Source organism: Phycodurus eques, chromosome 16, assembly GCF_024500275.1.
Source record: "Phycodurus eques isolate BA_2022a chromosome 16, UOR_Pequ_1.1, whole genome shotgun sequence".
NCBI classification, from domain to species: domain Eukaryota; kingdom Metazoa; phylum Chordata; class Actinopteri; order Syngnathiformes; family Syngnathidae; genus Phycodurus; species Phycodurus eques.
In genome coordinates, this window is record NC_084540.1 from 17,880,739 (window position 1) to 17,902,347 (window position 21,609).

Consider the following 21,609-nt stretch of genomic DNA (forward strand, 5'->3'; position numbering starts at 1 on the left):
GGGTTGGGGTTTCAGGTTAGGTTTTCAAAACAGGGTTGGGGTTTCAAAGTAGGGTTTCAAAACATGGTTAGGTTTTCAAAGTAGGGTTTCAAAACAGGATTAGGGTTTCAAATTAGGGCTTAAACTAAATGCAGACTTTGTGTAAAATGGTTTGGGTAAAGAAAATGGATGGATGGATGGTTTGTTGTGAGTCATGCAGGAAAAAGCATTGTCGTCTTGTCTTATGTTTGGTCTTCCTTTGCATGAGCTACATTACCTAAACTATAATCGTTTGGAAATTATTGGGTGACATCATTGATTATAAAGAACCCAAGTCTTTACTCAAATGTCAACTACTTCTTTTACTAAGAAGTATGGAAATTAGGGTTTGGATAAAGTGTGTAATTTTGAAATCTCTGAAAATTGTGCAGGCGCATTATGAAGCGCAAAATACGACAAGGGAGACCCCGGACTGTTGAGCAACTCACCTTGTACATTAAGCAAGAACGGGAAAGAAGTCCACCTACAAAGTTTCAACAACTCGTGTCTTCAGTTCCCAAACGCTTATTCATCCATCCATCCATTTTCTGAGCCGCTTCTCCTCACTAGGGTCGCGGGCGTGTCGGAGCCTATCCCAGCTGTCATCGGGCCGGAGGCGGGGTACACCCTGAACCGGTTGCCAGCCAATCGCAGGGCACATATGAACAAGCAACCATTTGCACTCACATTCACACCGACGGGCAATTTAGAGTCTCCAATTCATGCATGTTTTTGGGATGTGGGAGGAAACCGGAGTGCCCGGAGAAAACCCACGCAGGCACGGGGAGAACATGCAAACTCCACACAGGCCGGGCTGGGGATTGAACCCCGGTCTTCAGAACTGTGAGGCAGACACTCTAACCAGTCATCCAACGTGCCGCATCTGCAAAAAATTGAAGAATTAAAAGCTATCAAATACCTTGAACAAAAAAAACAACAACATGAGTCATGTATACTTTAATGGCAAGTAAAATGTGGGAAATTATGCCGCTGACAATTCATTCATATAAAAGTGAACAAAAACACGAGTAACACAAAGGGCATATATAAATTATGCATGACAATATGTCGACTTGTACTAGTATAGTAAATACTTTGTCATTCCAGCTGGTGTGTCCAAGCTGATCAACTCCGGAAATGACCAAAAGGTGGCGTCGCAGTACAACTGTATTTATTTATTTATTTATTTTGCATCGGCGCTGCTTTAGTAGTGTCATCAACACAAGAAGCCCCTGAACTAACCAGTATGTCCAAATATATAAATTTGGCTTTCAGGTGACATTTCAGGATGACCATAAAATGCACAATAATCTTAATTTTCCCTTTAAACATGCAACGGTTCAGTATTCCCTGTGCCTTTCTGTGACACTTCCAGTCTCTCTGTTGCAACCTGCTGAGAATATCCTGTTTGCACCCTTACGTTCTGTTTTCTGAGAGTACGTGGCCACTGAGCTTACAGAGTCACAGAAGCCACATAACCTTTGCCAAACATCAAAATCTGCTGACTTTTTGTCTAGTGTGTCAGTTGGTCTTCGAAACCAAAGGGTTTAGAACCTCCCAGCAGCTTTAAAGTCCCGCCGCTGGAATCTTTCCTCACAGGAAGTTTACGCGTCAGGTGCGGCGGTCCCCTAGAGCAGCTGGTAAGTGTCCAGGAAGTCTGTGGAGAAGACGCCCTCGCCTGCCGATACGCTCAGGTCCAGCCAGTCCATGGCGTGGAGGTCGGAGTCCGCGTCCACATCGTCGTCCAGATCCATATCCATGGCGACCAGGGGTAAAGGAAGCTCCTCGGCGGGCATGTGTGCGACCTGGACGCGGGGCGGAGGGCGCGACAGGACCGTGTTGACGGGCAGGAGGGTGACGCTGGGCGTGACGGGCACTCGCTTGTTGGGGTCAGGAGGGTCGGGTTTGAGGAAGGGAGACATCTCTGCGTGAAAAGCGTGAAGAATCATGATGGTAATAATGTGCTAAGAAAGCGGAAACAATGCCATTATTTTATAATAAAGATATTTCATTCTTACCACCGCTTTCAATGAGGATGTCGAACAGGTCATCCATCTGCTGACTCGCAGCACACAAGCCCTGGAAGAAACATTTACATTACATTTGCATTGAGTGAATGCTGAGAGACAAGCATTCACATTCACGCAAGGGGACATAGAGTAAAATACTTTTGAATTGCTACAGAATATTTTGTTATGGGCCCTGTTTCTGAAAATGTGTTTGTGAGCGAGACCCTGTGCCCTCCAACCCCTCTGTTACACTGTGGGGTTAATTTACATTATAAACACAGACTTTGTGCGCCCACGACATGGAAACTAGAATGAGCGAAGATCCAGAGCCACTTTCAAGCAACAGCCGCTGTATTACACCGTCTGAAACGTCAGACAATGGCAGAAACACTCGCATTCCTCACACCTGCAACGCCCCAGCGATCATGTCAAAGTCAAAAGGTAAGCAGAGGTGCATTGAGTTGTTTTGGACGCACGTACGTATAGCTTCTGAGCAGCACATTCTTGATTGCTCAGTAAAGTTGTCGACACGGTGGTGGCGAGGACGCATTTTTAATGTGCCTGTGAAGTGCACATGAAGTGCTGCATCCAGGAGTGAAAATGCTTTTATTATCTTTATGGACTTTCTTCCCCTAGCTCTCTGGGCTTTCCTCCCACAAGTGTAGCTGTGAAGTCAGCGAGTTGAAGTTCTGTTGTTCACAAAACAAAGAAAGCATTTCAGTGTTCAAGAGAAATTAATTATGTGTCACCTGTATAGCAGGCAGCATGCGCGTGTGTTTGACGGCATCTTCATAGCGAGGAGGCTCTCGGAGGTTTTTACATTTGCGCAGCGGCGGCGGCACGAAGGCTGGAGGAGGATGACCGTGATGGATGGTCTGGCAGAGTAAACGAAGAAGATGATCTGCACGCTTGACAAAGCAGACGTGAACATGTTCTACCTCACACACGGGTGATTTAGTGACGCTTGACGGGAACGGCCCGAGTACGCTTTGTGCCGTCCTCTCTCCTGTGCACGTCTGCCCAGAAAAATAAATCAACATCATACATGCTACTTGAAATATAGGAGAAACCCAAACACAACATTACAAATGATAGCAAATCGTAACGGAGGCCCGTTTCTTACACTGGTAGACAAAGCCAAAACTTTAACGATCGCTTTGACATACTTTTTTTTTTTTTTTTAAGTGTTGTTGGAGCTGCATATGAAAGAAGGCCTAAAAAGGTCATGCGCACATAACAAGAACAAACATTTTATATATATATATATATATATATATATATATATATATTTTTTTTTAAGAATTTCATTTGTGGGGCATTTTTACTTGCTTTTAAAATAAATAAATATTTTTGTACATTTTATATATATATATTTTAGCCATTTGTACTTTTTCGATGAAAAAAAAATACATGTTGAAAAATATTTTCCTTTAAAAAAACCAAAAAGAAGCCCATATGTATTTTCTTATGTATATGTTAAAAAAAATTTTATGGAAAGAAGAATAGTAAAATAAAATAAAATAATTTCCAACGGAACTGCCAATGACTGTCCAGTCACAAAACCTTGGAAGGCTTAAAGAAAAACCCAACCCGTGGCTCAGTGGAAGAATACATGCCTACTGGAATAATGAGCGTGTCAGTCAAAGCTTAAATCAGACTTGCTGATCTCATTAGATGATGCAGATTTCCTTTGAGTGTAAGCGCAATTTTCTTTTTTTTCCACCCACCTTGCTCAGAGGTGCTGAGTCGTCTATTTTTGCCGGCTGCAATTTGACGCCGCCGTGATGCGGTTGCATTGCGAGCGCCGAGGCAGGCGGTGTTACGAGGCTCCGCTCCGTGTCCTCCTCGGTTCCGACCTCCACGCGTTCCTCCTCCAGGGGAGGAAGAGGACCGAGGCCGGGTGGTGAGGACTCTCCCGGCTGCTGGCTCCTCTTCTCCACCTCCAGCTGCAGCTTGAGCTGCTCCACCAGCCTCTGCTCGCGCTCCAGCCTCCTCTTCAGCTCCTCGATCTGACGCTCCTTCTCGTAGAGACGCCGGTCTTTTTCACGGGACCCGCTCTCGTCCGGAGAGGCCGCCGCGGGACCGTCCGCCCCGCCGTTGTCCTCCGAGACGGACACTTTGGGGGACACCGGTGGGGTGTTTTCGGGAGCTTTCGTCTCCACGCCGGCGAAGCTTTCGTGATACAACTTTAGTCGCTCGATCAGATCCATCTTGGTTCCAGAGACGGGAAGTGAGCGCAGTTTGAGCTCCACTTTCAGCTCAGCCACCTGGAAGTACACACAACAGGTCAATTCTTTTGCATTTAAGGCAAAATGGAGCAGTGCCCCACTTGACCAGCAGCTGGCACTTGCAAAATCAAGCTACTCTATTCTCTCCAAAATGTATTATATCGACGACAGAGTAGTGATTGAATTACAAAACCAATGGAAGCTACTTTCTTTTCTTTCTGACTTTGTGTTCCTGCCAACTCTTCCTTTCCTTTCTTGCCAAGGAAACACAGCGACGAGTTGATTCTTTTGGGCAGACTTTGGGGCACAAATGATTTTGGACCATGAATCCTGCCTAGCAACCTTTTATGTTGGTATTTGTTAAATGTATTTATTTTTTTTCTAATCAAATGTGTGATTTTGTAATAATTCCAGTAGAAAGGATATTTTATAGGCATATATTCTTTTTCAAATTAGGCTTTAGGGCACTGATGATTTTGCCCCAACAATTCTGCCTAGCAGCAACGGGCTGCGGAAAAAATGAGCAATTCTGTTTATCTATGTTGGTATAAGCTCGATAGAGCAACAAAAAAAAGAAGAACAAAATAAATGGATTTGTTTTTTGTGTGAATTCTTTTTCAATAGGGTTTGGAGACCAAATGATTCTCCTCCTCAAATTCTGCGTTCATATCAATTACATTTACTTGTTATATGGTTTTATATTAAATGTGTTTGTGATTTGTTTTATTACTTTCAGTGTAGCACCAATGTACAGAAAAAAAAAAAAAAATCATTGTCAAACTTGTTGGCATTGTCACGTCATGTGACTTGTTTGCGATTTCACTTGTTGCCGGGCAAAGTTCATAGAGCTCATTCATAATTGCCCTATGGGCCAATGAGAAACATCCAAAAACAACACTATAAGGAATACATGCTAAGTTTATTGATAGACACGCGCATAGATTTCCCGATGGAATCACTACTGTATATTAAAACATTAAATATTTATCACCTTACCCTGTCTTAATGTCTAGCATCGAAGTGTTCTGGGTTTTTTTCGTCAAAAATAAAACTTCACCTTCATCTCGTCCACGTTGGCCGGTAACTGATTCGGCTTGCAGTTTTCATTCGAAACCTTGGCGGAGCAGCTGGTTTGGAACTCGCCTGTTGAACTGTCGGAACGAGAGCGGAAAGGGGAAGCGAGTCAGAGAGTCATCCTTCATTTTTCACAGCCGTGGAGAAATATACGGAAATATACCCGGCTCGAAGCAAAGATCTGTTTGAGAAACTCAGCAGCTGTCGACGCAAAAGAGCATCGCCATACTTTAGCGCCACCTGCTGGTCGCCAACGAGCGACCTTTGCCTCGCAAGAATGAGTTGCACAAAAAGTATGAGCAATTCTGTTCATCTACGTTCTTAACTATTTTTTAAAATCAGTTGTATGGTTTTATTTCTAATCCTGCAGATGATTGGTTCTGTGTGAGGTTTCAGGTTTATTTATTTATTTTGTCTGTTAATGATTCTGCCCCACGATTTCTGCTTAGCAACAGGCAGCGGCACAAATGTGTGAAAAACAAGCAATTAATGCTACATATTGAAAATAAAAATCGATTGTGTGCTACATAACAGTTGATTTGTTTTGTGTTTAGTTTAGGTTTTTGTTGTTGTTCTAATGGTCCTCGGGGCACAAATGACTCTTCCCCGCTAATTCTCACCAGCGACCCAAACGAGGAAAAAAAATACAAACAATTAATGCTACATATTGAAAAAAAAAACGGTGTTGTTTTATAATAAACCAATGGGTTTTGTGTGTGATTTAGTTTTTGGTTTTTGTTTGTTTTAATGGCCTTCGGGGCACAAATGATTCTTCCCCATGAACAAGCAGCTGCACAAATGTGGAAAAAAACAAACAAGCAATTCTGTTCACCATGTTCTTGTTCTACTGATTGATGTGCAGTTTTAATTTTTTTGAACGGGCTTCAGCGCATAAATTATGCTGCCCCTCAGATCCTGCCTAGCAACAAGCCACTGCAAAAATAATATAATAGCCACAATAGAAGATAATAGCCGTACTTGAGCGCTGCCTGCTGGTGGCCGAAGTGCTGCTGGCTAAGGATCTGCAGCTGCAGAAAATGCTGCTGCTGCTGCAGGATGCGCACATAAGCGGCGTCCACGTGCGCCGCCGCCGCCACCGCTGCCGGCAAAGGCTTAAACTCGTGCTTGTGGTGGTCCGGGGGGATGTACTGATGATACTTTAACTTGCGTATCCTCGGCTTGGCCTCTCGGCTCTTTTTGCTGCTGCGGGTTTTCTCGCCCGGCGGCTTTGGCGAGATCTGCTGCGGAGTGTAACACACATACAAGCACACGCACACGCACGCACGGACACACACACACACACACACACACATACACACACACAGGTCAGCACATGTGAAAGCAGACATTTGGGAGAGTACCACAGGACAGACAGTTGATGAAAATGTCTGGATGAAGAAAGGAAGTGGAAACTTGACCCTCATTGTTTTAACACCTGCAGGATGAAAACAGCAGACAAGTGGTAAAAAAAACAGGACCTGATGTATGACTAAAAGGTTCGAGTCCCTGACTGGAATAGGGATTCGGACCCCCAATTGCACTGCTGTGCTTAGTGTAGTTTTTTCTCTACTATTGCGGGAAGGGGCAGCACAGTCCACGCCAGTGAAGTGGTTAGCACGCCTGCCACACAATTATGAGATTTGGATTCAAATCTCGGCTCACGTGGGTTATCTCCGGGTACTCCGGCTTCCTCCCGCTGTACAAAAATACTGGATGCATGTTAGGTTCAGTGAAGTCTATATTGTTCATAGGTGTGAAAGTGAGTGTGAATGATTGCTTGTCTGCATGCGCCCTGTGATTGGCTGGAGACCAGTCCAGGATGCACAAATATTTCAGGGGTAAATTAATTCATTAATTAAAAAAGATGGAAAATGGTACAATGATTTGCATCTACAGTATTGCCATCTGGCCTCACCTGCACGGAGGAGCTGGAACAGGGAAGAGACACGTCGGTCGGAATCGGCGAGGCCGAGCCGGTGCTCGGAGACGTTCGGCGACATGGGTCCGGCGATAAAGCGTCACTGTTGTCCTCAGTGAAAGTGTACACATCTGCTGGCTCGCGAGGGTCTGGACTATCACCTGGAGGGCAAACATATTACTATTACAAAATTCAAGACTTACCAACTAGTGAAGACTTGTTCTGCTACGTCCAACTGTATAATAGTGCATGTCAGAAAGTTTTTACCAGGCATGTTGGTTCTTGTTTTGTTTTCAAAAGAAGTTTTTTTTCATATTTTGTATTCGTTACAGCTGGACTGTTTAATAATGTGAATTGGTTTTGCTTGCTTTCCTCAGATTGTAAACTTCATTGAGGTTAAATTAAAACAAAAAACAAACAAAAAAACGAAGATAAGAAATAGGAAGGAATGTGTATTTTCGTATTACTCCAACATGGGGTCACAACAGTTTAAGCACCACTGCCGCTGCTGTCCAATGAAATTATGTGTGAAAAATGTAGTTTTATCTGACAGGCCAAGAAAAGTCATTGTTTTTGTAACTTCACTGACATCCCATCCATCCATCCATTTTCTGAGCCGCTTCTCCTCACTCGGGTCGCGGGCGTGCTGGAGCCTATCCCAGCTGTCATCGGGCAGGAGGCGGGGTACACCCTGAACTGGTTGCCAGCCAATCGCAGGGCACATAGAAACAAACAACCATTCGCACTCACATTCACACCTACGGGCAATTTAGAGTCTCCAATTAATGCATGTTTTTGGGATGTGGGAGGAAACCGGAGTGCCCGGAGAAAACCCACGCAGGCACGGGGAGAACATGCAAACTCCACACAGGCGGGGCCAGGGATTGAACCCCGCTCCTTAGAACTGTGAGGCTGACGCTCTAACCAGTCGGCCACCGTGCCGCCAACTTCACTGACATCCCATTTAAGTTATTTGTAGCGGGACTACTACACGTACATTCTACCGATTTTTTATAATACGGTGGTACCTTGACTGAATCAACTCGCTTCACAACAAACGGCAGTTTGGTAGATAGAATAAATAAATATTCTTGAAAAAAAACAAAAAATTAATCCAAGCTTAAGGTTACTGTCAAACGAAACATAAAACAAAGAGGATTATACCTTGCAGCCAGATAGCATCCGCTACCTGAATGCTAACATACAATGGGGAACACCTTGGGTACACGGGCTAACAATTAGCATCTATGTGGTAGTGTTGTACCCTTTAAGCAATGGATATCTGTACACAAATGATCCAGAAACACACGTAAACACGCTCACAGGCACAGAACGACTAACGACTAATATTACTGCCGTACTGAGAACCCAAGAGAGGAGCTAAGCCTCCAGTACAGTATATATACATATGTCTGGATTCTACTGCCTCCAGGTGGCCAAGGCACACACACCCGAACAAGTTGCACAATTGAAGGAGAAAGTGTGACAAAAACTGTTACATTATTTTTAATTAATTAAGTACTTAATTATGTCATTATTGTATATTTTCATAAAGTATAATATTACAGTGCTATTTTGCTCATTTAAAAAAACGTGTAGCGTTTTTTTCCCGCCATCTGAAGCTACCTTGAATATAAAATTTTGGCTCCTAACAAAAAGAAGAAAAAAAAATAATAATAATCAACGTCACGACAACTGGTAACTTGGAAAACCTATAAATTGGGTACCACTGTACTTTTGGATTCTACAGCCTTGGCACAGGTTCTTGTAGGTGGCACTACTAATGAGTATCTACCGTCATGGCCCTTGTTGACACCGGTGTCCACGGGCAGGATGTTCTTCTCCACCAGCTCCATGGGTCCAGGCCTGCTGGAGATCTTCTGGCTGAGGTCGTCGGCCAGCCGCGCCCTCTTCAGCTTCATCTGAGCGGCCTGCACGGAAGCGTCGGCCTCGCCCTCTGTGTGAGGAAGGCGGCGTCAATTAGCCTCTTTTAGCATGGTGCAGGAACCGAGAGATTGGACTTTTAGCACCTTTTAGGATGTGCATGCGGACCAGCTCGGAGCGAGCGGGTCTGCGGGAAAGCTTGTGCTTCAGTAAGTTCCCTGTCTGTTAAGAGAAAAACAACAAAACGGCAGGTTAGATGAATGACAAATGGACTGATCAGCAGCATATATTGACAGTATATGGTGATGGCAATTCATGACTTTTACCCTCGCTCTCTCCAGACTGCAAATGCGCTCATGGAAGGCGGCAGGGGCTTTCAGAGCTGAAGGAAATGGAATAATTAAAATTGACTTTTTAAATATTTGTATACAAATAGTTGGGTTTCTGGAATGCCTGACCACTCACCAAGTGTGAAATTAATCAACAAAGTCTTTAGGTTAGTTTTTAGTTATCTGAGTATTTCTGAAAATATGTCTGTGAGCAAGTTTCTTCGCCCATGACATGATCAGCTAGGGTTGGGTCACTGTGGGTGAAGATCCAGAGCCCCTTTCTGTCAGAATCCGGCTTCTGGCCAACACTGTCTGAAACACGATTATGCAGAGGCACTATCGTAGAGAAACACTAATGTCCCCAATAGTGTGACTCCCCTGCTATCATCCATCCATCCATTTTCTATACCGCTTAGTCTCTTCAGGGTCTTCAGTGAGGTCCTGCGAACGCAACGAATATGTCTGGTACTTCTGTGCTTGATAAAAACCACATAGATAGGGGGGAAGCAGACCAATTGCCCTGTGAATAAAAGAGTACCGGTGAACGATTTTGTGGGTTGCCAAAGCAGGCCATCTATCCCGAGAGTACAATTCACAATCGTGAGACAGAGCTTGAGAACCTCAAAGATGCATGGTAGGCAGTATCAACCAGATGTAGACACTGTGGATAGGCATGCATGTACAAAAGATCACCATAATCTAAAACAGGTAAAAAAATAAAAAATAAAATAAAAAGTTGCAGCAACAAGCTGTTTTTTTACATTAAAAGACAAATTGTTTCTGCAATAAAAACCAAGTTTTTGTCTCAGCTTTTTCACAAGACACAGTAGATGTGATTTAAAATTAAGAGTCGTCAATCAATACACCCAGGTATTTGTAACAGTGTACAACTTCAATCTCCTTTCCGTTGAGAGTGTAAAGCACAGGAACATTTTGTGGCCTGGTCTTAGATGTGGTAAACTAACATAAGGTTGGTATTATTTGCGTTTAAAACAAGTTTCCGCTCATGTAGTGTATTCTGAATGACCAAAAAGGTGTTTTGCTAATTTTCAACGGCTTGATACAGCACAGCAGTACATTTAGATGGAGTGTTCCATTTGAAACATTTTGACAGATAATTCACATAGGTAAATTAAAGTGGACCTAACACAGAGCCCCGCAGCACACCCTTGTGAACAGATATAATATCTGAGCATACACCATCATATCTTATGCGCTGCGACCGACTGCTAAGACAGTTAGAAAACCAAGCAACACCTTTTTCTGAGAGTCCAGAGCTCAGATGTCTAAGTTTTAAAACAACATGGTTGACTGTGTCAAAAGCTTTGGGAAGAAAAAAAAAACATAACAAATGTAGCAGTGTGCTATTTCTTGTCAAGTGCTATGGAAAGGTCATAGGTGTAGTGTATGAAATACCAAAATGAAAGCCAAAATGGCCATTGGTCCAGCAGTATATGGGCTGGGTGAGCAGTGGCTCAGTTGCACAAGACAGAACCGCCTCCTCAAAACAGGTTAATTTTAGCAATACACCTGGGAACTATTTTAAAATGTAAAAAAAAAACTGCACAATATGTCTCCTTTAATCACGATGTTGTCATACTGATTAAAGAAAGGAAGAGAGAGAAACAACTACTCAACAAAGCAGATGAATCCCATGCTGCCTGGGTGGAGTTCACTGAGCACAGTCACCTCAGCTATGACCAACACCATTTGATTTCACAGACACATGAGGTGGGAGGAAAGCAAAACAGTCATCACAAAGCCCGGCTGCATACCTACTGTACCAAGAGGACGGTTACACACTTTAGTGGGGACTGGCCTGGGGGAGGGTTAGTGTGAGTCCAAAGGAGTAAGTGACCTCCAGCAAAGGCCCAGCCTGTGACTCATGAAGCTATGTGGAGCCGGGGAGGAGCTCGCTCGCTCGCTCACTCTGTGGGGGACTTCTACTTTTCCACAGAGACAGCAGCAAATAAAATGACTTTTATCACCACGATTCACTCAGACACTTCAAATTCAAAAGGACAATCTTTTTATCATTTTTTCCCACCACAATTTAATACACTTCTCAGATGTCTACGTAATGATCAGGAATTACAACACACATGAAATCAGCTTGTTTAGAGGGGGTGGCCCCGTCCGTCTCATGCAAATGAGCCACTGCTCACACGGCCTTGTCTACTGCAGAGTGTCACTACCTTTCCTTACACCACAGTGCAAATGAGTTCCACGTTCCCAACCTCGAAATGTCGTATATCACGGCTGTCGTAAACTGTGTATGACAAAGGGGAAGCGTGACGTGCATACTCACGGGGCATGATGCCTTGCTCCACAAGTTGCTCTCGACTTCGTCTGTGCTGCAGGCGGAGCTGAAGGGCTGCGAGAGCGCAGAGACAGAAGCAAGTTCAACAATTAGAATCCGAAAGGCGTCCGAGCAGCCAGCTCTGGCATCAAGCTGCGAACGCCCGCAGAGTTTTTTGCCCGCTGACATGTTTTGTAATAAACACCAAAGGTTAAAGAAGTATCATTCACTTCCTGTATTCAGCCATAAGGGAAGTGGGGGGAAACCACGCGTGAGACTTAAGCAGCGATCTCGCTGAACAGGGCACGTTGGCCAAAGTCAACATAATGAATAGAATAGAATCCAAACTAAAGTATAAGCTTGTTAATGAGTAAAGCCGTAGTCAGTAGCCACGTGAGTAATGTCTACTCCGTAAGTTAATCATGTGTCGCTTTTAAATTGTTTCATCAGTAAATATTTAGATAAAAGTATTGGGACACCTGGCCAAGTGTAAATACAAGAAAATATGACCTTGGTCTGCCATTTTGTAGCAATATCAGCTTCCACTATTCTGTGAAGAATTTCTACAAGATCCTGATGTGTCTGGTTTTCACTTCACCCAAAATGTGTTTTTATGGTATTTTTAAACCAAACTCATCCATGGACTTCGTGTTGGCCCCGGAAACTTAAAAAAGCCTTTCCCAATCTACCCGGACACTTGGAAGCCAACAATTGTCCAAAATGTCTCGATAAGATGAATAATGGGTTTTCTCCGGGCACTCCGGTTTTCTCCCACATCCCAAAAACATGCATGGTAGGTTAATTGACAACTCTAAATTGCCTGTAGGTGTGAATCTGAGTGCGAATGGTTGTTTGTTTATATGTCCCCTGCGATTGGCTGGCAACCAGTTCAGGGTGTACCCCGCCTCCTGCCCGATGATAGCTGGGATAGGCTCCAGCACGCCCGCGACCCTAGTGAGGAGGAGCGGCTCTGAAAATGGATGGATGGTGCAATAAAACTTCACAGTTGCTCTTGGTAAAATATGGATGGTCCAAGCCGCACCCTTCACTGATTACCTAATTTACCAGAGACGTGTGTCTCAATACGGGAGCACGATGGCCTATGGTTAGCACCAGTGGTGGTCCGAGCTTGAATGGCTCCATTCCCCACACACACAAAAAGTACAGAAAATTGTCTCCGTCTCTGGTTTTTAACCACTCAGCAAAGCAAGAACATACACATGGCCATGACACTCTCCCTCACGTTCAACCAACAACAAGCTAACCTTAGCTCCTCCCCTAAATACAGAGATGTGATACTTCCTTGACATCAATAACCACACACTTCGTTTAGTTGAGAAATCCTTGATGACCCCTTATAGCGCAAATCCCCCATACAAACACCGATGAGATACATGTCATAATGCCAATAGAAAACCATTTCAAATAGCTTTTTTGGGGGGGGGGATGCACCCCTGTGCGGCCACACATATCACGCATACCAGAAATGGCCACCAGTTAATGCTCAAAGTTCTGAGGTTTGGGGTTTTAACTCTCTCACAAGTAAGCCTTCAAAAATGCCAAACAAGCACTAAATACCTTGCATCCATTTCCTAATATTGTGTCTTTCTAAAGTGGGACTTTCTGTAATGACGGTGACCAAAACAAAATTACGGAGTAGACGACGTAAGTAAAAGACTGGTGTAATTGTCTGCAATGCTCCCACTAATTACAGCAACTACATTCTGGATGAATACTGGATGGTGTCTCAATACTTTTGGCCATAGTGTGTATACCCAAGTGGGCGTGAAGAGGAAGCTGGTGGTGATGGTGGACGATGCCCGGATGGTCACCTCCGCAATGTCATGCCATTTGCTGAGCTACATCCACAGAGTGGCTCACAGGAAGCAAAAACTCCCCATTCACACACACACACACACACACACACACACACACACACACAGACATACACACCACACAGACCTGCACAGGTCTCCTGGGAAATGCGTTCAGCAGGACCCTCTGACTTAAGCAAGCAAAAATAAACGGGGCAGCTGTGAGAACAAGGCCTGGGAACTGTGACATGTCGGGTGTAGTTTAAGGGGGGCGGAACCGGCTGTTGGTTGCAGAATTACATGACCAATCAACTCGGGGAGGGCGCAAAGACGGGTCTCGAATTCAAAGCACATCAAAGGACACTCAAAAGTTCTTATTAAGAGACAAGACAAGCGGAATCGAAGATTGGGAAAAGCGGCCTTTAAGTGTTTAGAGTCACTGTGACCTGGAAAGAATGCTCCAAGCAATGAAATATATCAGCGCCCATCAATAAACATTAGGGGACACAATCCGCGCCCTGGGGTGCTCCTGACAGCTTGTGCTGAACCCTGGCTAACCTCCCCATCATGTCAGCCGTCTCGGAGCATAAACAGAGGTTGTTCCTGCGACGTCATCTCTAATCTCTCGGCCACGTCGTCCCACGGTAAAGCTCCCGTTTGATTCCCATTTGATTTGATTCTTGGAGAAACAGAACAAAATAGTTTGCAGAGGATGCTTTTTTTTTTGCCAAAGAAAGGGGATGACGGTGATTTATGTTGACTTTATTGGTTATAAATATCCAAAGATGGCTTTAGATGCACTCTGATTTCAGCAAAGATGTGGACCCTCGTATCGTATTATGTCAGTTTGTGTTATCACAAACACAACTTGCAAGAGCAGCAGCCAATTCAGACGCATTTTTGTACACTTAACAGCCTGATACCTCAATTTGATGTCAAGCTGCGTTTGTTTTGGCACCTGAATTGTGGAAATTTTTACACCAATTAGATGTAATTTCAGCAGCATGGTGGAATATTGGTTTGAACGTCACCTCACAGTCTAGAGCAGCGGTTTCAAACTTTTTACACCAAGTACCCCCCCCTCAAAAAACAATACTCACCTCTCCAAGCACAACCTCCCCAAAAAATATTTTGCCCTGCACGTACCACCATCATGACATTAAAATGCAGTAGTGTAGGAGGCCCAAGTGTTCATATAAAAACAAGACAAAGGTTTTATTCCTAAAACGAATATTCAATATTATTGTAAGCCACTGCAACATTAGGCACAGTTTGAACATTAACCATCTAACTAGAGGAAAATAAAAATGCTGTACTGTAAAAGTTTAAAAACAAACAATTGTTAGACATTAAATACAAATGTATTGTACTAAAGTTAAATACAACTGAACTGTAGTTAGGGAGTGATTATTTACATACCCCTAGGGGGAGCCCGCGTACCACTAGTGGTACTAGAACCACACTGAGAATCACTGTGGGTTTGAACTTCAGCTAAATTCCTGTGCGGAGTTTGCATGTTCTTGCTGCGCTTGTGTGGGTTTTCTCTCCAGCTGTCTCACACATCTCAAAAACATGCATGCTCAATTGTTTAAATGTGTATCCGTTTAAATGTGAGTGTGAATGGTTGTTTGTCAACATCTGCCCTGTGCTAGCAAGCGTTGTACTCCGCCTCTTACTTAAAGTCAGCTGGGATAGTCTCCAGGTCACCCACACCCTAATGAGGATAAACACTATAGAAAATAGATGAATATTTGCATAAAATGCTATTTTGCCTTTTTTTTTTTTTTCTTTGGGGGGCGATTATCTACTAAATCCTTGTGGAAATGGAATGGAAACGGAATTTGACAATTACAAAATGGTGAAACGTGGCGTCCTGTGAGACTAGATCTCACTCCAGTGAGAAGCAAAGAATTATGTGGCACATATTTTGCTTTTAGTCTTGTTTTTTTTTTTGCGATGCGGCAATTGGCTATGTGCGCCAGTTAAGAAATGATCTGCAACACAAATCACCTGAATAATAAGTCTATTTTTGTACTTTGATTAGCACTGTTGAAATGCTACTCAAAACATTTTCAACATATTGTAAAATTAAAAGTTAAGACACCATGCCATAATGTAACCAAATTAAGTACTAGTAAGCATTGCTATTCTTGATAGTGATTACATTCTATTGCCTTTGCCATCCTCGTGATGGAATGCATGCATCTTGACACACATTCATATGTTTCTTTCCCCCAGCCACAACATTGACAGTGATGTCTGACATGAGTCAACAGAAAGAGCTTTAAGCGTTGCTTTGTGACTTCCTGGTGGGCCTGATGAGCCTGAGTCATCACAGACCCCCCCCCCCCCCCCCACGCAGCAACATTCACTAATGTCATCACAAATATCACAAAGTAGCAGGACTTACCTGATTTGAATTTGCCCGTGCAGATGGAGGGGGTCTCCACATGGAGGCAGGCCATCATGGAGGGTGCTGTGCTGGGGGGCCAGCTCTGGAGTCCCATGGAGCGGCGGCGTCTGCAGCGGCGGCTGTCGGGGATAGACGAGACTCAGCTCTGTCTGAGCTGACGACAGCTGGGGCTCGTGGCGACCCCTCCTCTGTGGCTCAGCTGAGAAAGTGTGTGTTCACAGTGTGTGTGTTAAGATCAGTAGGAGGGAACGCAGCGCTGCTGGTGTTAACCCTATCAAGGCTGTTGCGCTTGACTTTGTGACATAAACAAATTAAAGTCAAATTAAACACGACAGCGCTACCTTGATTTGTCACTTTTTCGGTTTGTGCTGAGAACCAAACTTTTAGTTACAGGTGAGCTTCCGATGCCACCGCTCGAGAGAAGTCAAAACAAAAACATAGCAATAGTCACTGTGCGGCGGAACGGTGGCCGACTGGTTAGAGCGTCTGCCTCACAGTTCTGAGGACCGGGGTTCAATCCCTGGCCCCGCCTGTGTGGAGTTTGCATGTTCTCCCCGTGCCTGCGTGGGTTTTCTCCGGGCACTCCGGTTTCCTCCCACATCCCAAAAAACATGCATGGTAGGTTAATTGACAACTCTAAATTGCCCGTAGGTGTGAATGTGAGTGTCAATGGTTGTTTGTTTGTATGTGCCCTGCAATTGGCTGGCAACCAGTTCAACCACTGCCTCCTGTCCGATGATAGCTGGGATAGGCTCCAGCACGCCCGCGACCCTAGTGAGGAGGAGCGGCTCAGAAAATGGATGCATAGTCACTTTGCGCTTTCAGCTGTTTATTAACGGGACAAAGGGTCAAACAGGCAAATATAATGAAAACACTCCCAAGGAGCATGGAGCAGACGCTAACACGCAGAGTAACCGCGCGGTAAAAGCCAACCTGACATTTATTAGCTCAGTCACAGAGCAAATTAAAGTTGTTACCACTGTACTGTGTCGAGTTTGAAGACACTTGAAGAGAAGTATCTTCCCATGAGAAGTCTTTTGTTTTCTTTTGATCGAGTCCTACATAACAAGGACATGAGCAAACACACACGGAGCCCTCGGGGACGCAGAAGCTTATCTTCGAATTTGTTCACGCTAATTTATATGCCCGCTACACATGTTTTATTATGGTGTTTCCACCTCCATTCCCCCCGCCCCATTCTGCTTTTTATTCTGTCTTTTAACTAATGTCACAACTCACAACAGGGAAGTAAACCAAAATGGGTCAGTGTGGGGGTGGTATGGTAATGACTTTGCCAAACAGGAAGTGAGATTAAAAAACAACAACAACAACACTAATTGAGGTGAGTTCCTACAATTTGAGAGGAACCAGGAAGGCTCCCAAGCCGCTTTTTCCCTGCATTTTTCTGCATCGCTCTTCCGTGTGAAATGTACATCCATCCGTTTGGGCCTTCAATGCGTGTTTTTGGAATGTGTTCGGAATCACGAGTATAGTGGACTTCCGTTCTTTGTGGGGGATGGGGAATGGGCCTGACCGTGAATACAGGGAAATCCTCAAATAACTGATGGCCATTATACTTAGATTGGAACAAAATATAGATTTTTTTTTTTTTAACCCCAAAAACTCTTGACTAATCGGGGATATACCGCCAGTGTTTTCCACAAAAAAACAGCGGGTGGTTCCCCCGCAAAATAAAATATTGAAAAATTTTTAATAAATCTGCGCAGGGGATTTCAAATATGCGGTGTCAACTGTACTCACAGAATATGCAAACTTTACGATTCGGACCCAGAACCTCTGAATTGTGAGGCAGATATTCTAACCACTACACTGCCCACCTCCTTCAAGCTTCAAACAAAATGTGAGCATTCTCAGAATCCTCTAGTAGCGAGGTCAGAGACTATTTTTTGTAAGAATTGCGGTTTAAATTTAGAATTTTCGCCTGGTGAGTCGTGGTCCACTGACTGATCCTGTGATGTGTGTGAACGGGACAACACATGCTGGGCCACCGCCGACCGCCGACTTTAGGACAAATGACGTCGGCTTTCAGGAAACGTGTGCGTCACGCAGCGGGACACCCGGCCAAGTCAATGGGATTAGAGGAAGTATGAGCAGCCCCTATTTACATGGAATAATGGTTAACAACCCGAGCGCTGAGGGGGGCATTAGGAATGTGGAAAAACATGTCATATTAATCAGCACGGGGAACAAAACTCAATGACTGCCTTTATATACCTTTAGAGCCCCAGAAAAATAACCACTTTCTTGCTTTTGCCATGCCGGTTCTCTTCCACTGTGACCATTTCAATGTCTCCTCTGGATTAAATTAAGTCACTATGTTTCCAGCTCACTAAATACCCAACCACTAAACGAGAGAACAAAGCACAGCGATCACCGTGACATGACAGAATTTAAATATGCGACGCGTCACTGCTTTTGATGTTTATAACGCTCATTATTGGATTACTGCATCCATCTGCAGCACCACGGGCCAGCCGTTGCCACGACAGTGCGAGTTGCTTGTGCTGCAGTGAAAACACTCACAGACGCTCAATAGTGCTAATGCTCTGTGACTTCACAACAAACGAAGACATTTACAAGCAGCCTGAAATAGTTTGCTGTCTAATGAAGTCCAAACATGACATTGACCATGGGAAGTTGAGCTACACCGAAACAGACAACCGTTGTAAAGATTATTGTTCTTGAAATATATATTTTTTTAATATTAAAAAAAAAAATTCTCTTTCTGTAGAACCTATCCTCAGCTATTACCTGAAAAACTCACCTATTTGTATATTTTTGTTCTATTTCTAAAATGCCTTAAAATGGTGCCAAAGCCCAGGCTAATAGGAAAGTAGTAATCAGTGTCAAGGAAGTATTTTGAAGTGAAACATCTCGACTGAGAGACGAAGATCTTCGTACTGTATGTTGGGGAGGCGTTGTAGTTAGCCTGGGTTGTTAGCATCAGTTACACAGAGTATTCAAAATAATCTGCAAACCATTCCTTTTTAATGTTGTAAAATGATAATGTATGGTATTAACTATTTATAAAGGTAATTATACAATTTATTAGCAGCAGCGTGAATTACTGGCGGTTTTCACTATTACTGGCAGAGCTCGGTCCCTATTCCCCGTTATTTGTGGGTTATAAGTGAATACCACTGTCTTGGTAAAGCAGCATGTTTTTCATTTCCCATTCTCCTACACCCTGTTAACAAGTGACTGTCAACAATTATGTTTGTGATCACCAAGTGACTCAAAGATTAGCATGAGTGCAACAGCAGTTGCCTTGTATCCTGTACTGCATTCCATGCGCAATCAATTACAGAAACTCTCTATGTGGAAATGTACCTAAACAAGCTCTGTATTTACCAAAGACTAGCCCATTGCCCATTCGCCTCTCTAACTTGCAACAACTGTATGTTTATGATTACCAGGCGATGTTTAGTATTTGTGTATCTAATTTAGCACAAGCAACTTCTGTGTTAGTTGGAAACCCTTTTATGCTGCATTCTGTGCATCTGCCAATATGCTAGAAAGGCATCTCTTGGTGTTTGTCAGTAATATAGAATGTAACTAAAGTACAACTTTGATAGCATTTGCTCAAAAACACCAATCGCCTGCCTTTCAAAACCAGTATTTAAAAGGTTTAGCCACGCTCCTGTCGTTTTTCTCATGGTGCCTGATGATTGGCACACAGTAATCGCATACAGGTGGATCGTAATGAAAGAGTCAGTCCACGCAGCACTCTTAAGCTCACGTTTAAAATAAAAGCCAGACACCCAAATTCCTCCTGGGTTCTGACTGACATTCATTCCAAGGTGGATCCCTGAGAAGGTTAAGACTCACATTCTAAGAGCAGGTACGCATCAGTCTTGGCCTGGTCGGCTAGATAACAAAACAGGTTAGTGAAGCTGATTTTTATTTTATTTGCTAAGCAAACTATTAGGTTTGGCTTCTGGCTGGCTGATTGAAGGGTTATAAAACTTGACATGTAGTGTATCTTTGCAGTTATTTACCCTGGTAGTAAAACATCTGGGTTATAGCCATGGCATTGGAAATATAAAGCACCTGGATAGAATTTGGTTGAAGATCAGGACACCAAAATGTATGAGTGGAAACTCAGAAGTCCAATTTTCCAGTAATAACACATACAGACCCTTTCCCCAAAATTTGAATATGATGGAAAAGTTTATTTATTTCCATAATTAAACTTTCACAGATCATAAATTCAGGTATCTATTTGGTTATTTTTACAAAATTTGGGCTTCCAGCTCATAAAACCCACGAAATCAGGAATTTAAAAAATTAGAATACTGTGAAGAAATCAGCCCAAATTTTGCAGGCCATAAATGTTTTAAACTGAGTGTCACACACTAATCATCTACTAAACTCAAAGCACCTGCACAGGTTTCCCCAAGTGTCATTAAATTGCTTCAGTTTGGTTCAATTGGGAATCCCTTTGCTTGACTCACTGCCCGGAGGCGCCAGTGGCATAGCCTGGGAGTTATGGAAGCCCAGATTTCCTTGATGCTTGCTGACCCCGGTGACCCGCGTCCGGGCAAGGGAAAACGAAGACCATTGTTTGTCGTCATCATTAGGGGTCGCTTATTTTTACATAAACGGAAGCGGACCAATTGTCAGATGTCAATCAAAAACCAGTACTACTTCATCTTGCATCTGTCTTATGTCTACACAAAACTACATGTTTGAGTCGTCAAAATATCTGCTTACAGCCTCCGGTGCCTAGAATATATCCCACTGGGTCATTGTGGGGCTTTTCCAGGCTGCAACAACGAGGCGCTCGGAAGAGCCCACACCAGCGTGAAGTTTCTGTTAGGATACCGGGTCTCAAGTCGGGCTCCCCCCCTGCCCCCCTCGCTCTTCTGCCTTTGCTCTGCGCGCACTCATGACCGACAACAAGGCGCTCTAAAGTGGCCATGCCAGCCCAAAGGCGTGGTCCATACACTGGCTGTGAAGTCAGACTTTTATTTTCTTCCATCTTTCTCTGCGTGACATGCGTGCACTCATGGCTGATAACGGGGCACTCTAAAGAGGACTTGGACTATCAGAAGGGAAGATGTATTTTCGGGGTATAGGCATAACTGGCTAGCTAACTGCAGGTCACAATTGCGCCGACAAACCAATGATGCAAACAAAGATGGTCAAGTGTGTGTGTGTGGGTGGGGGGGGTGGGGGGGTGAGAGGTCTTAATCCTACACCTTAATCCTATATCTCCACAACTAAGTACTACTACATAGTTCTCAGTCTTTGCACATTTTCAGCAATTGTTTTAAAACATGTACAGTGTAATGTATTTATAAACAACTCTCTCAATTTACCTTAAAGGGTCTTTAAAGTTTCGACTAATTTCTATTTAAATGTTAAGAACGTTTCTTGGCAGCATGTTTGAGTAGTGTAGCACGTCTGCCTTACAGTTATGAGGTTCTGGGTTTCAATCGTGCTTGCGTGGTTTTCTCCGGTTGCTCCAGCTTTCTCCCACATTCCAATCAATGTTATGTTCATGGAAGACTAAATTGTCCATAGGTGTGAATGTGAGTGTGAATGGTCGGTCGTCTATATGTGCCTTTGGCTGGCAACCAGTCCAGGGAGTATCTCGCTT

General features: G+C 43.8%; 1 protein-coding gene across 5 annotated transcripts; it reads right to left on the minus strand.

Moving 5' to 3' along the window:
• Positions 1-960: 960 nt before the first annotated feature.
• mrtfbb (myocardin related transcription factor Bb) lies at positions 961-16,185 on the minus strand. 5 transcript variants are annotated; one of them, XM_061700772.1, is made up of 13 exons: positions 15,984-16,185; positions 11,769-11,834; positions 9,458-9,513; positions 9,278-9,353; positions 9,043-9,204; positions 7,245-7,408; positions 6,308-6,570; positions 5,313-5,406; positions 3,755-4,294; positions 2,966-3,043; positions 2,777-2,902; positions 2,037-2,097; positions 961-1,942 (listed from the first exon to the last, which is right to left on the minus strand). In XM_061700772.1, exons 1-13 carry the CDS (start codon positions 16,078-16,080, stop codon positions 1,647-1,649), a joined length of 2,079 nt encoding a protein of 692 aa, XP_061556756.1. In that variant the 5' UTR covers positions 16,081-16,185; the 3' UTR covers positions 961-1,646. The 5 variants fall into 5 exon arrangements, 4 of the variants coding, with proteins under 4 accessions (XP_061556756.1, XP_061556754.1, XP_061556757.1 ...); XR_009770086.1 differs by adding an exon at positions 2,508-2,716 and having other exon boundaries at positions 1,917-1,942; positions 2,848-3,043; XM_061700770.1 differs by having other exon boundaries at positions 2,777-3,043; positions 6,308-6,567.
• Positions 16,186-21,609: the final 5,424 nt, after the last annotated feature.